Raw genomic sequence first — 15,668 nt, 5'->3', positions numbered from 1 at the left:
AAGTCTGATTCAGCCTTCCAGCAACTCTTAATTACGGTTAAAAAGCTTTGTGAGATTGCAGTCTCACAAAGCTTTTTAACCGCAGACCTGTACATGTACAGGTCTGCGCTTACTGGTCTGAGCATGCTCAGTTCATGAGAGTCCAGTGTTTGTAAACAAAAACGCCAGCTTTTGACAGTGGGGACGCCAAATAACACAACACCGGTTCAGGCGTTTCTAGTATTACCATCCATAGGTACGTGTCAACGTGTGGTTTTAAGGTTTTGTAAGTTTTCTAAAATACAGATCAAGAAAATTTGAATTCATCTATGTGTTTTATTTGAAATATCAATATAGTATCGTTTTCGGCTATCGGACTTATCGCTAGCTAGTATCGGAATTGTGGATTTATATCGGGTATCGGTTATCACCTATATTTGTGTCTCCAGTTAACGAATATTGGTTATCACCGATAAGGTTTTCCATTATCAGTTATCGGGTATCGAGAATAAGGTTTTCTGTTATCGTGCCCAGCTATGATATATATATATATATATATATATATATATATATATATATATATATATATATATATAATATATATATATATATATATATATATATATATATATATATATATAATATATATTTTTACACACACATACACACATACATACACCACCCTGTTCCCCAAAAGGAACTCCCTTCCAGGTGGTGACCGCAGCAGAAGTGTCTTCATCTCTCCTTGCTCTAGCACTCCCTCTCAGCACACCCAATCCTACTCTACTACTTCTAACTCTTTTGCTCTAACACTGTATATGAATGTGTGTGTGTGTGTGTGTGTGTGTGTGTGTGTGTAAATATATATAGATAGATAGATATAGATTCTATAAATATACACAGTACATGTTTCTCTTCATTGCCTGACCTTACAAAATACATGATTTAACTCATCAATGAAACACAAACAATGAAGGTTTTATGTTTCATTAGGTAGACTGCCAGTAAAGTATTGCTGCTTTAACACAAGGCACCACATACATACTCCACTCCATCCCTCACACAGCTTGTGCCACTCTAGCTGTAAACAAAACACTTTGAACTGAAGGTTAATAAATACTTACATTAAACAAATTTGAAAATACAAAATGATGCGAAGGAAAAATTTCATAGTGCACAGGATAGAATCTGTTGAAGAGGTATGTGAAGTGAGCCTGCCTGTATCTGATCTGCTGCTATTGCTGACTTAAACAGGATAAGAGTAACTAGATATCTTTCATGTAGCAAGCACTTAGTAACAACACTAAGGGATGAAGAAGGTCTTAAGAAGGATGTACAACACAAAGTACATGCTGACCTGCAGCAGAGTAAATCTGGAGCAACAACTCCTACTAATGAACAGTGAAGAGTTGTCACTCTGACTGCCAAATGCCAAGAGTGACTGAATGAAGTGTGAGGATGAGAGTGAGTCTCCAACACGAACAGCCACAGAATGCTTTTGGCATACTACAGCTCACAATCCCAATGCGCTACATACATATTGCGGCAGTGATGGGCAGGAACAAACAGGCCAGACCATGCAGGCTCCACTTCTTTGTGATATACCCACTCACTGTCATTGTCATTCATTCCTATGTACATGATGGAAAGTTTCCTAGTATTAAGTACTACAAATGTACATCTCATGCATCCATAATATGTACATATACAAAATTAAACTATCTCTAAACAGATTGTATAAAGCTACTTGATGAACCATTACACAGAGCACCGGGACACTTGCCCCATTGTGGCTGGAAACAAAAACTCAGATGAATTACCCAGCTGAAAACTTTATGAAATTGATTGGTAATTACTGTAGAAATGTTAAAAATAATATAAATGACCATAATTCCATATTTACAGTAGGTAACAGACCCCTGTGTATCAGACACTTCCCTTCTGCTCAGAGCAAAGGTGAAGGCCTTCCTAGGTGATTCATACCAATACTCATAAATAATCTCAGATTACCAGCATGGGATTTATCTCCAACATACCAGTTATCTACACACTATAGCCATGTGTGGGGGGGCCTTCACAAAGCACTGTCCCTACACCAAGACAGACCACACCCCACTTGCCTGTTCCTGGTTGAATGCATTTTGTTATGAGTCCTGAGTGAATCCAGATGTATGGTCGAGGGACTTGAAAGAAATTAAGCATCAAGTCGATAATGGCAAGGAAGTGGTGGGGACAGTTAACTGTACAGCAAAACCTTTAGTTTACATTTGTTTGAATTTAGCCTCAGTATTTTAAATCTTACATGAGGAAGGGAATCATCCCTTAAAAGCAGAAATAATTTGCACCTGTATTATTGATTCTGATTAAGATAGAATGATGAAGGGAAAGGTACTCTCCTTTCTCTTACCATAATGACTCTTGATTAATTAAAGACAATAAAGCTGTCTATTTCAGGAGCCAGACAGAGTTGGGGTGGCGGTCTGGAGAGGAGGAGGATTAAAAGCCTCTTGTAGTGGCTGTTCAAGGCTTACATCACACTCACTGCATGAAGACGACAGACAGGCAGCAAAAACTATGACACTATGAATGGCACTTTAAACACATTTGTTTCTCCTGCACAACTGCCAGGAAAGCACCACACTACTGCAGACTACCTTGCTGCACCCCTAGGTACACTGCTAAATGACTTCTACAATCCTCCCAAAATATCCCTTATTTTTTTTTAATATTCATCTCTGAAATGACTGCTGCCTGGCCTTCCCTCACCAATGTATTTTTTTGTTTTGTTTTACCTCTATGTATGGATGACAAAGCCAACTAGTACATGCTGGCTGTACATTTTTATCTCCCTTTTGTTTGTTCAAAGTTTACCTCAGTTGTCCAGCTAGGTGCTCCTCTCCTTCCTCTATCACTCATTCACAGCTTCTCTCATACTGAACATAGACATTCCACTCCACAGAGAATAACAAGTGGTATGCTATTTACATATGTGAGGGTAATTACTTAACAAATGGAACAGGTCCTCAAGACCACAAGCTGAGGCAAAGCAGTGATTGGCTAAAAGGTGCTTTGCAAAGGAATTTTTGATTGTCTGCTAAAACCCCTCATTTCTATTTTTGAGCAAAGTAACTGTAAAGAAATAAAGCAGTGTATGGCTTAGATCTCTATCGGACAGACTCTCAAAAAGTTGGAATCAAAAAATATGACATGAATGGATATGTCATCCCTGAAGTAGCGGCGGACCTCTGGGGGGAGTGTGAGGGAGTGTGAGAGCCTGGCATGGTCCAGGCCTGTGTCTGAACCCCCAATGGCATGGCGAATGAGGTGTGTGGCAGCACTAGTGTCTACAGGCTTGAGGGAGAGGCCTTTCAGTCTCTGCTCCAACAAATTCTCTACTTCTCCAAGGGTGACTCCCTGGCGGGGTAGACGCACTGGCTGGAGGGTCTGGCGGCCTGACATGTACTCTCCCACCAGCATGACAGAGTCCAGTGCACTCATGCACTCCCACAGCCCATCTGAAGCCATCACCAGGAACCTGTCATGGGGCCGCAAGCGGTGGTAAGTAACCTCTGGCATGGCAGTGAGGTACGGAGGGGTGATGCAGTTGGGAATCAAATTGTTGGGGCCAGCATAGCGCTGGACCATACTCACCTGCTTCTCACGATCCCACTTGAAGCGAAAATCCCCGAATGCCCTGAAGGGCATGAGGACCCCCAGCAGTCGCTGGTCCTTCACCACAGCCTCTGCTTCAGAGGATGGGTGCTCAGACACCACCCGCTCCACCTCTGCTGGGTTTTCCCAAGTATGGTCTTGGGTAAGGCGCTGTGCCTGCCATCCACTGCCACCCTCCTGCCGCTGGCTGCCCAGTACAGCCCCGCAGTCCCCTGTATTGGCTAAGTGAAGATGAGGTCCATCCACATGGGCCACACAGGCCACTGAGCCAGAGAGGGCCACTCGCACCAGAGGCTCCAGCACGGCTGAACGCTGGTTCTCCTCCACCTCCCGGCCAAGGTCTCCATCCAGCTGGCAGAAGGCCCGGGCCAACGTTTCCTCCATGCTGAAATCCTCAGACACTGAGGTCAGCAGCTGGTTGCAGTAGCGCAAGAGAGAGGCATCATAAATTTCCTGCAGCTCAGGGACAAACTTAGAGGTGTCATTGTAAACTTGTGTGAGTGGCACTGGAGCCCCTGCCTGCCACTCTGCCACCACTCGGCGCAGTTCTGTGCGTGGCAGCAAGGCTGCTGCGATGTAGTCAAACAGCCTCTTGGCCACCACCTGGCTGCACTCTGGTCCTCCATGGCCATCAAATATACCAAACAGGTAACCTGCCAACAGCATCACCTTATTAGATATTTACCTGGGGGCAAAATCATCTGAGTGAAATATTTAAAAGTTATTAGTTAGTTGCAGCAGCAGCACTGACCTGTGGTGTGGAGGCAGCGGGCAGCAGCAAGTTTGTCCTCAATGGGCAAATTGGAAGCCAGCTGGTTTGAATCAACCATGTCTATGGAGTAGGTAGCTGCTGGGGCGACCTCATCTGGTGCCCATTCATGGTCACCACACCCACTGACTTGCACCACTCCCTCATTTTGACGCAAGAGTTGAGATGCCTGTGTACCAGACACATTCATTAGTGATGCAGCCTCCTTGTATAAAAAATTAACTTTTGTTTTTGTTAAGTTTTGAGTTTTATGAGAGAGAGAGAGAGAGAGAGAGAGAGAGAGAGAGAGAGAGAGAGAGAGAGAGAGAGAGAGAGAGAGAGAGAGAGAGAGAGAGAGAGAGAAAAAAAAAAATTACATAGATATTCAGACCATACAGCCCCTATGGCTCAGATTAAGTCCTCTGTTCTTAAACCTACCAATCCATTAATTGGGACAAACGCCGGTGGGTGAGTCGCCTTGCCCACCTTACGCTGTCAGACCCAGGGGGTTCCTCCAGGCAAGTCTCCATGCAGGCCCCATTCCTATCCTGAGTACTTCCTGACAGAATCTATCAACTTGTTCATGCCATAAAATATGTGGGTGTCTCCTTGGCCTCCTTCACTCAGGATTGTACCTTACCATCAATAACACCAAAACTACACTCCTACACATTAACACCTCCTCTGCCCCTGTTGCTCTCCCTGTGGTGTCAATCAACGACACCCCTCCAGGTAGTTACATCAGCAACACTACTTGGAGTCACCCTGGACAGCAAACTTACATGGAAGGAGCACATCTCCCAGCTCACTAGATCTGCCACCTATAAGTTATACAGTGCTCCCTCATTATTGACGGATTTTTTAAAGACGGTTTTTATCTGATGCTAAAAAAATAAATAAATAAATAAATTGCTGCCTCCTAGCTAGCTTCCGCGCCACTCACCAGGCATCACTGGCCCCACACGGCATGTTCCCACCGTCCCGACAGCATATTTTCGACAGGTTGTAAGGTTTTTATCCCGCGGAGGCTAGCCCCACCCTCTGCAGTGAAGTCACGCGCAGCTAACTCCCTGGCTACCCGGTAAACAAAAAGAGGGTCTAGGGGGTCCTGCCTCCTTAAAGATGCAGGAGCACCACAGGTTTTGCCCTGCACCTGTCAATGATGACAGGCTTGCCTGATGCAGATACATCTAGGAAGCCTACCATGTAACCAGGCCCCCCCAGCAAAACAGGATCGTGGCAAAGGCTTACAACGCAACCCCGACTTCTACCTTTTAATTTGTTTGGGCTTGATTTTATTTTTAAGTGGGGGAGGGGTGCAATTCCCTCCCCCGAACCAGCCCAAATCAGGGGCTGCTCTGACTGCTAACCGTAGGGCAGGGATGCAGGACCCCCGATAGGATAAATCCCCCAGCTACCCAAGTAAAATTACATCAAATCTAATGCCTACCAAGACTGCATTTCTACTTTAGCAAAAATCATGGTGAAGGAAGTGGGGGATGAGCATGTTTTTAAATTAATCAGTCCTGTTACACTGGACTGCTGAAAAATAAGAGAGAGAGAGAGAGAGAGAGAGAGAGAGAGAGAGAGAGAGAGAGAGAGAGAGAGAGAGAGAGAGAGAGAGAGAGAGAGAGAGAGAGAGAGAGAGAGAGAGAGAATGGTGGTCCTGTGGTGCATCTAATTTTGTGCTGGTTTTGAAAAAATGTGTACAAAGCCTGAATCCACAATTTTGGGGGCACTGATGCTATATGAGAATAGAAAGTTTGTTCTAGGTTTGTCAGAAAACTTTCGTATATGCTGCTCCTTGCTCATCAGTCCATATTAATCTGCAGTTCACTGATTAAGCTGCAATTCTTAATCACCACATGATTATCATACTTGCTTTTAGCCTTTCCAGCCTTATTTCAAGGTCCCAAATAAATATTCTGAAAGTTTTAATGAGAGTTCCTACAAAGGGATATTTTGGCCCATCAGTACATAGGATGCAAGGAAAATTATGCTCACTCTCTTCCCTTTATACAACATGCCTTTTGAAAGTGCATTATCATATTGATATTGTACTTTTTAAATAATACTATTACAACCTTATCTACACAAATATCATAAGCAAGCTAGACAAAAATACCACTGCGCTGCAAGTTTTAGGTTTTATTGAATCTATTGTATACAATGTCAACCTCCAGTTATGGTGTTGTTCATTCATGCTGAAGCTAAAGTCATTCAATCTTTCAATGGAGGACTTCTTGAATTTTGAAGGAGGGGAGATTTTACACTGTTGAAATCCACAAGGAATGCAGTGGCCATAATGTGTTTTATATTTCTATCAAGTGCATTTTCATTCCTAAACTTGTTTGTTTCCCTCCTTGACTAGGAAATATGTTTATCCTAACCCAAAACATTGATCCCAAGATTGCTATTCAAACAATTCACTGATGTGCTCAGGAGAATAGGGAAAAGACACCATGTCAAGCCAGATTATTTTCTTATTTTCTTATCAAGTCATGTCTTAAGGAGGCTGCCAATGTCTGAAAATGAGTTCGGGACTCTTCAGCCGGGTTTTTTCGGCCATTTAGGCCATAACTTGTTTAGGCCATTAGACAATTCAGCCGCAAGACATTTCGGCCCCAGGAACGTTTAGGCCGTGAGATGCTTCGGCCAGAGAGACGAAAGGACCAGTGAGAAAGTCGTTCGAAATAAGATCTACAGTACCCTCTAGAGTTTCACGCTCACTTCGTTCCGAAGGTATAGCGCTAAACTCAAGGATCGCGAAACTCAAGGTATTGAAAACACTGAAAAAGCGCTTATCTGTTCCAACCCTTGGATATATAATTTTTTTTTTTATTACATATGGGCTATGGCGCCGGTAGACTATCCATCTGGGCCTGATGGTCAGCCCCGAGCCCGTCATGACGCAGGCAACTGTTTATGGTGGCGCCATTATAATTGGCTCATGCTGCCCCCCAGAGCTCACTTTTTTTCCTCCTTTACTCCCTTGTTATCTCAAAATATGTACCTTGGAAAAAGGAAGAAAACAGGAATAGAGAACAGGTTGTTTTAAAGCCACAGATGAAGCCTTAATACGATTGGCTGAGCTCTGAAAACACGATTATGATTCGCTGTGAGTCCGATGACGTCATCATCGGCACTCACCCGTTCAGCGGCCTTGCTGCCTCAAGGCAGTGTCACACTGGCCGTTTTCCTCTAACTGTTGTGGCTACTGGCAACGCCCGTGCACCCATCCAGGAGCGAGATAAGTGGCGGGCATCATCAACAAGAAAGTCATCTGTTACATAGGCTTATCAAGGCTGACATTGACGTCCCTTGGATGCTGCAGTCACGATGAACAAAACTTCTTGATAAAGTTTGTCATTTCAGCCATAAACAATTTAGGCCATATGTTGTTTTGGTCGTTTGATAATTCGGCCATTTGCCAGTTTGGGCGTTACGGCCTAAATGGCTCACAGCCAAAACGACCAGGACCCTCTAAAATGCCACGAGATGGTGAAATAATGCTGCCAGAACTAAATAAGGGTGCATATCCACGTGAAAAGTGTTCTGTCATTAACACAGCACTTAAATGAAGATTCCTAAGCATCTACCCTGGCTGCTGCTGCCACTGCTGCCTCAAGGAAAATGACAGAATTACTCCAAGAACTAACATTGTCCTATCATCTGCTGAAGGTGGACTTTAACGGGAAGCAGGACGTTTCGCTGGTGTGCCAGTTCGCCGATACCGGCGAACCGTCTTATTTCATTCACCGGCGATACGTCCAGCAGGACAATTCGATGGTGTGCCAGTTCGCCGATACTGTCCAGAAACTATGAACACATTTGTTTACCCAACACTGATGGCACTGGTAGTAAGAGTGATGACAGCATAAGATAGGTTTTTCTTTTTTTTAATTGTTATAACACGTTAAAACACAAGCACTAAATAAGGGTAACAGTAAAAATAAGTTTTTTTTCATCACCCAGAAATTATTCGTAGGTAGACAAAAAATTCAGGATATCACCCACTACACTATTTTTTACATATCTTTCTTCCTACTTTCTCATACTCATTCTGCTACTAAAATATATTTTCTTACATATATCTACTTTCTTCCTACTTTCTCATACTCATTCTGCTACCAATAGAATTATTTTATTTTTCGTAACTCGTTTTTACATAAATATTTAAGCTACACCTTTTTACTTCTCACTTAAGTCATGATATATACAAAGTGGTCACTTTCCTCCTCCCTCACACTTGCAGACATTACTAACAAACTCCCTTACCACTATTACCTCCATTATTGTCTCCATTTTTTTATAATTATATCCTTACGCACGAATAATTCCGGAGTGATGGAAAAAAACTTATATTTACCCATCTACGAATGTATTAACTTCTGGCCAGTACGGTAGGAGGTGATACTTTACTCCAACCAAAATTTAAATCTTTGACTGTTGGACGGTTCGCCAAGAATTCGGCGAACCGTCCAGAGACCGTCGGTGAAGTGGCACGCCGGCGAACCGTCTCGTAACCCTTTAACACTGTGAAACCCACCCGCTCCACTCTTCAATTTTAAAGCAGGGGTTTGATGAGGCAAATACGTAAGTGATATCAATGTTTACTAATCTGAGGATTTACTTGCATAATTTTGATACTGGTGATAATGGGCATAACCTTGTTATAGCATATATATATATATATATATATATATATATATATATATATATATATATATATATATATATATATATATATATATATATATATATATATATATATATATATATATATATTTTGGAAACCCATGCCACCAGACTGGAAACTTTCTACAAGTCAATGAAAGACCACATCAATAAAACCTCTGAAGTACCTAGTTCAAGTAAGTTAAGTTGCTTGCATGAATGTTTAGTTAATTTGGGGGATCAGGAGGAGTATATATAATTCTCACAGCAGGTTATGTTATGTTGGGTTGATTTTGTTTGGCTTTGACAGGGATTTTCCTCTTTTCTTTTTGGTGTGCTTTGAAAGACTGACTTCATAACTGTCAACAAATAGTGTTTTTCTTTTATACCACTCAAATGGAGAAGGGGGATAGAGACACGCCAGTCCTCATCAGCCGATTGAGTCTGTCTCTGACAAGCTCCCTAATAGCCCCCTTTAGAAACTGACAACCCCTTCTGCAGGGCTCTTCCATAGCCCATAGGGAAGGCTGGGGACCTTCAATATGTGACCAAGGTATTCTCCAGGCACATGAAGGTGGACGAGTCACACTACAAGATCACTGACACGACAAGGCTTCACGGGGGGAAAGAAAATCGCAACTATGCCACGGACCCAAGACCCCTGAGAGTGAGATTTGAATCGGCAGACATGGTTGGTTAAGTAGCAAGAGAGACAAGACATCTGAATGAAAGTGAAGACCAGGAAATAAGGAAGATCAGTATCTTCAGGGACAGGACCAAGAGGGAGAGAGAAGAGAGGAAAAAACTCATAGCCGAGGCACTGGAAAAGAACAGAGATGAGAGGGACAAGGCATACAAGTGGATTGTGGACCATGAGAAAAAACAGGTGATATGGGTAGCAAAGGAATACCGCACCCAGAAGACGTTTTGTCAGAGAAAATATAGGTAAACCTCCAGGAGCCCCACACCAAGCATTCAAGTGTATATATACCAATCTTGACGGACTGGCCAACAAGACTGCAGAGTTACAGGTATTGTTAAGTGAAGAGGACCCAGATATTATTTTTCTTACGGAGACAAAGTGCAACAGTGAGGTGCTGAATCCTACACTTTTCAATACAGACCAGTACACGGTCATATGGAAGGACAGAGCTATACAGAATGCCCCGGGAGGAGGAGTGGCAATACTAGTGAAAAAATACCTGCCCATAGATTTAAGTTCAGTAACCAGTCTTGTTGACCACAATGCTCAAGAATCAGTTTGGTGTGAGTTAAAAAGCAAGGAGGGCAAAAACTTAGTACTGGGAGCTATCGATAGATCTTCTTCAACAGCAGAAAACAATGATCTCATTTGTGATCTCATAAGGTTAAGTGAAGTTTATTCTGTAAATAGTCAAATATTAGTTTGTGGAGACTTTAACTATGGAAATATTAACTGGGAGGAGAACAGTTATGGAGGGTACTCAGGGTGCGGGACAAGCGACAAACTTTTTGGAAGCAGTGAACGATAACTTTTGGACACAGAAAATAGAGGAATGGACACATTTAAGGGACACAGACCATCCATCCAGACTTGACCTTGTGTTTACCTAGACAGCAAACGAAATCAGTGAAGTAATATACCTTGCACCACTAGGATTGAGTAAGCATGCCGTCCTGTGTTTCAACATCACCGCAGGTTCAAGACCAAGGGAGCAAGAGGATTGTACATAGAAACCTAACTTTTATAAAGCGGATAATGAGAAGATGAGAGACTTGTTTCGGGAGATAAACTGGGATGATCAGATGAAGGACAAATCTGTGAGCCAGAAATGGGAGACGTTCAGAGAACACTATGAAAGGGTTGTGAAAATATGTGTCCCTACCCAGAGGAAAAAACAAGTCAACCAGGCTCAAGTGGATGAATGCTGCACTGAAAAGAATACTTAAGAGGAAAAAAGACATGTGGATGAGGTACAGGGGGAACAAAACCACTGGAAACCGTGAGCAGTACAAAAGAGCAAGGAACACTGCAACTTTGGCAACAAAAGCGGCAAAATATGACTTTGAGAAGAAGGTGGTGAACGATGCAACAAACAACACAAAGCACTTCTGGGCATATGTACGATCTAAAACCACCGTAAAGGAACGCATTACGAAATTGAAAACCACCGATGGAGAAGACATAGAAGACAGAGAGATTGCCCAAAAGATGAACAGAGCCTTCAACACAGTGTTTGTTAGGGAAGACATAAGCCAAAACATCCCAGCACCAAGTCAAGTGTACCATGGAACGAAACTAAATGACATCAGCATACCTAAGGAGAAAGTCAAGAAGAAACTCTGAATTTAATGACAGCAAAGCCCCAGAACTGGACGGAATATCGCCTTATGTACTAAAGCAATGTGCTGACATACTGTGTGCTCCACTCATGGACATATATGCAACATCTTTGAGGACTGGTGATGTGCCACCTGACTGGAGGAAGGCTAACATCTCACCCATACATAAGAAAGGGAGCATGGCAAATCCACTCAACTACCGACCAATATCGCTGACCAGCATAGCATCCAAAGTCATGGAGAAGATCATCAGAGAAAGCATAGTACAGCACCTCACAGACAACACGCTCATAACGGATGCACAACATGGCTTTAGAAAAAACAGGAGTTGCCTGACTAATATGTTGTGCTACCTAGACGACCTGACCAACGCTGTGGACTGCGGACACTGTGTAGATGTGAACTACCTTGACTGTGAGAAGGCTTTTGATAGAGTTCCCCATGAGAGGCTGATGGTCAAGTTGAGGGCTATAGGTATAGACGGCGATGTTCTGAGTTGGATAAGGAGCTTTCTTACAGGCAGATTTCACCAGGTATGCATCAGGAAGGAACGTTCAGGTTGGCTACCAGTGCTAAGTGAAGTACCACAAGGTTCAGTCCTGGGACCAGTCCTTTTCCTGGTGTATATAAATGACATCAACAATAACCTTGAGTCAACAGCCAGTTTGTTTGCGGACGATGCAAAAATATACAGAGTAATGAAGACCGAGAACAATGCAGAGGCTCTCCAACGTGAGGAGCGCCTGGAGGATTGGAGCGCCAAGTGGTTGCTCACATTTAACACGAATAAGTGCAAGACCATGCATATAGGCCGCAACAACCAGCTAACGGACTACCAGCTGAACGGCAGTAAGTTGGAGAAATTAACACAAGAAAAAGACCTCAGAGTAGTTGTGGCACACGATCTGAAGTCCTCAACCCATACAACAACGGTGGCTGCTAAGGCGAACAGCAGACTGGGCATTATTAAGAGGAATTTTAGCGTGCTCACCAAGGACATTTTGTTGCCACTGTACCTCTCTCTGGTCTGCCCCCTAATGGACTATGGAGCCCAGGCATGGTCTCCTTACTTGGTGCGTGACATTCAAGCCCTTGAGAGGGTGCAGAGGAGGGCAACGAAACTGGTACCAGGCCTTGCCCAACTGCCCTATGAGGCACACTGCCAGCACCTCGGTCTACAGACACTGGAGGAGAGGAGAGTGAGGGGAGACATGATCCAGACCTTCAAGCTCCTGCATGGCTATGAGGACATCCCCTACACAAAATTCTTCCAGCTGAACAAGAACCATATGCGGGGCCACTCCATGAAGCTGAGCAAACCAAACCACTGGCACACCACAATGAAAGGGAACTGGTTTTCCCCCAGGGTTATTGACCCCTGGAATGCACTCCCAGAGAGTGTAGTAACTGCCCCATCAATAGCCACGTTTAAGACTAGGTACGATAGGAACATAGGACTAGGACAGGTGGCTGACAGGTCTTAGAGGTGGGGATCATCACAAGAACACTTCTTAATTCCCCATTATCTTTTCATAGGTAAGCAATCATAGGTAAGCACCAGCCAGCCAGCGTGCTGGTGAAAATACAAAAACAACGACAAAAAGGAGGGGAATAGTGAAATACTTAACATTCAGTTTCTTTCATAACACATTAACCCGAGAACGTCGGCAGACCCTTTTCAGGTCTTTCACGAGTCGTGGCTGTGGTATGGTGGACCCTAAAAAGGGCTCACCATAACACCTAATTCGAGCTAATTGTAGGTGGTGGTGGCGTAGAGCAACCCACCATGAATGCCCTGGGTCATTGTGGTGTGCTTTTTTGTAATAGGTGGTGCACTAAGGTAATGGCATACTGAATGAGCTATCCATACAGTATTCACTTGTCAAATTACCTATAGTAGACAACAAGCAACTCTCAGCTAGCTGCCACGCATCACAAGACTGTTTATTTTGTAACAAACGACACCCAATAATAATGGAGTTTGAGTAAAAGTAAATATTTTTAACAGCTTTATGGTTATGAGAGGAGTACTCTGATGTACGTCCCATGCTCTTTTCTTAGTCTCAAAATGCAGTGTAATTTTGTCATTTCTCGGCCACTTCTCGGCTTTCCCATAGCCAAAGCCTATGGGTTAAATAATGGAAGAAATTGTCAATGTTGAAACAAATACGGTTAAGATTCGTTTTAGGTCCGTGCCAGTATCTCATTACCTACCTTATGAAACATCAGTATCTCTTCATATATCTTTTCTACAAACCTTCAACAGTCGTGGAAACGCTTTGAAAATCCAATTCAAGGACTTTTTTTTTACTCTTGAAAATAGGGGATGTTTACGAAAGCGCATCGCCTCCTCTAGCGACGGTGCAGCCGGTGTTGCGAGAAATACCTCCTTGCTGAAATAAGCCACATGTATACATGTGGGGGGGGGGGGTCCAGGGGGGGTCGAGGGGGGCGCAGCCCCCGTTAGTAGGTCGTAAAGTTCGGTTGGAGTAGTTTAAATATGCTCCCCGACTCTAAACCCTCTGCGAGCTATTTTACGGCTGCGGCGGCTGCAGCGTCGCCGCGGCAAGCAGAGGAGGCGACGCGCTTTTGTAAACATTATCCCTATTTTCAAGAGTAAAAAAAAAGTCCTTGAATTGGATTTTCAAAGCGTTTCCATGACTGTTGAAGGTTTGTAGAAAAGATATATGAAGAGATACTGATGTTTCATAAAGTAGATTATGAGATACTGGCACGGACCTAATACGAATCTTTACCCAAATACTATTCCTACACTTCAGCATTATTAGAAATGTGACACATCTTGAAAAAACAAATTTCTGTATCTAAAAGGGTTTTAGGTTCCTTGAATACATTTGTGTGGAAAGCTTAGTATATGGGAATCTTGAAGCTCGGTCTTCCGAGTTAATATTTGGCAGCAACCTTCCTAACATGGGTCACCAAGGCACTGCACTGACCTCCTGGGGCGAGAGCTTGGGGCGCGGGAAGGCGTGTAGGCCAGGGCTCGTGTGCAGGGGCCGCCGCCACCCACCTTGGCGCGCCGCCCCACACCACGCACCGCGGGCCAACCGGTGAGACACTGGCTTTACATTCTGCACTAAGTGGAGGAACACTCTGGCCATAACGTAGCTGCGGCTGTTGTTTGATGAGGATCACGCCCTACATCAAGGGAGCCCCGATCCGCGCCTGTCCGCCTCTCCGCCGTGCCCCGCGGTGCTGCTGCTGGCTGCTGCTGTTTACAAGGCGCAGCAGACGGGCGGGCGGCCTTGCAGGTGTGCGATAACCCAATACAAATGACGATAATCAAAGCTGCTTTCGGAACGCACACTTATGCTTCAAACTCACAATAATAACATAACTGATCAATGATTTTAACAAGAAGCATGACTCCATTTAATTTTGTGTGGGTGCGACGGCTTTGGGTCAGAAATCTGCTTATACAATGAGGAGAGTACGACAATCGGGTGGCGCTGCGGTGCGAGAGCGAGGCCGACCTGCCAACACTCCCTCCCTGTCCATTGTAGTGCCTGCCAAGGTTTTTTTTTTTCTTTTCTTATTTGTCACGTCCTTGACCTCCTCTTCACAAAGTGTAGTGATCGCGCCAATCACCCCAAATATATGTATGGTACGATAAGGAGGAAACCATGCATGCGTGTACTGCGGTTATTCCTGCTATATAACGTACAGTGGTAGATTTGTTACATTGCTAAATATACATATGTTGCGATGATATCATTAATTCAAGGCACATCAGTGTGTGACACCAGCAGGAATATATATAACAATGTGAGGCAATCATTCCCATTAATATTCCCATCACGGCCTATACGTACATGGGAGCTCGATCCTCTAACACGACTGCGTTTATTTAAAAGAGAAGGCGTTTTATAATATATGTGGCGTTGTCTGCAGAACCACGCAAGTTAATATGACCTACACAGTACTGCAGACGGAAACTTGAAGGACTCTCACTTGGCATTATCAGACACTTTCGGTTCTCACATCAGCTATTTCTAGAGGTCAAAGAGGGGGTCAATCGGGTTCTATGAGTGTTTCTTTAGGGTCACGGCACAGAAGAAGGGTCAAACTACCACCAGGGCCATCAAACTATCCCTGGAAATGCCCAAAGCTCCTACGAAAGCCTTGTCAAATATGAGTACTTGGGCGATCGTATTATATAAGACATTTCGCCGCACAAGACCACATATTTGATAAGGCTTTCGTAGGAGTTGTGGGTATTTCCAGAAGTAGTTTTATGACCCTGATGGTA

At 43.8% G+C, this 15,668-nt stretch overlaps 1 protein-coding gene across 1 annotated transcript; it reads right to left on the bottom strand.

Annotated features, from left to right (window-relative positions):
- Positions 1–950: 950 nt before the first annotated feature.
- Positions 951–14,857, bottom strand: LOC126986721 (pyruvate dehydrogenase [acetyl-transferring]-phosphatase 1, mitochondrial-like). The gene is made up of 3 exons (XM_050843089.1): positions 14,356–14,857; positions 4,403–4,589; positions 951–4,304 (listed from the first exon to the last, which is right to left on the bottom strand). Exons 1-3 carry the CDS (start codon positions 14,518–14,520, stop codon positions 3,136–3,138), a joined length of 1,521 nt encoding a protein of 506 aa, XP_050699046.1. The 5' UTR covers positions 14,521–14,857; the 3' UTR covers positions 951–3,135.
- Positions 14,858–15,668: the final 811 nt, after the last annotated feature.

Source organism: Eriocheir sinensis, chromosome 62, assembly GCF_024679095.1.
Source record: "Eriocheir sinensis breed Jianghai 21 chromosome 62, ASM2467909v1, whole genome shotgun sequence".
Lineage (NCBI taxonomy): Eukaryota > Metazoa > Arthropoda > Malacostraca > Decapoda > Varunidae > Eriocheir > Eriocheir sinensis.
This window is presented reverse-complemented; position numbering and strand designations above follow the sequence as displayed.

Bases quoted from the DNA above. Each gene is read 5' to 3' on its own strand.
- LOC126986721 (XM_050843089.1), bottom strand. From the start codon at position 14,520: ATGGCCAGAGTGTTCCTCCACTTAGTGCAGAATGTAAAGCCAGTGTCT. The intron at 4,590-14,355 runs GTCAGTGCAGTG...TCTGGTACACAG, and splicing joins CCAAGCTCTCGCCCCAGGAG to GCATCTCAACTCTTGCGTCA. The intron at 4,305-4,402 runs GTCAGTGCTGCT...TGCTGTTGGCAG, and splicing joins CCGCTGCCTCCACACCACAG to GTTACCTGTTTGGTATATTT.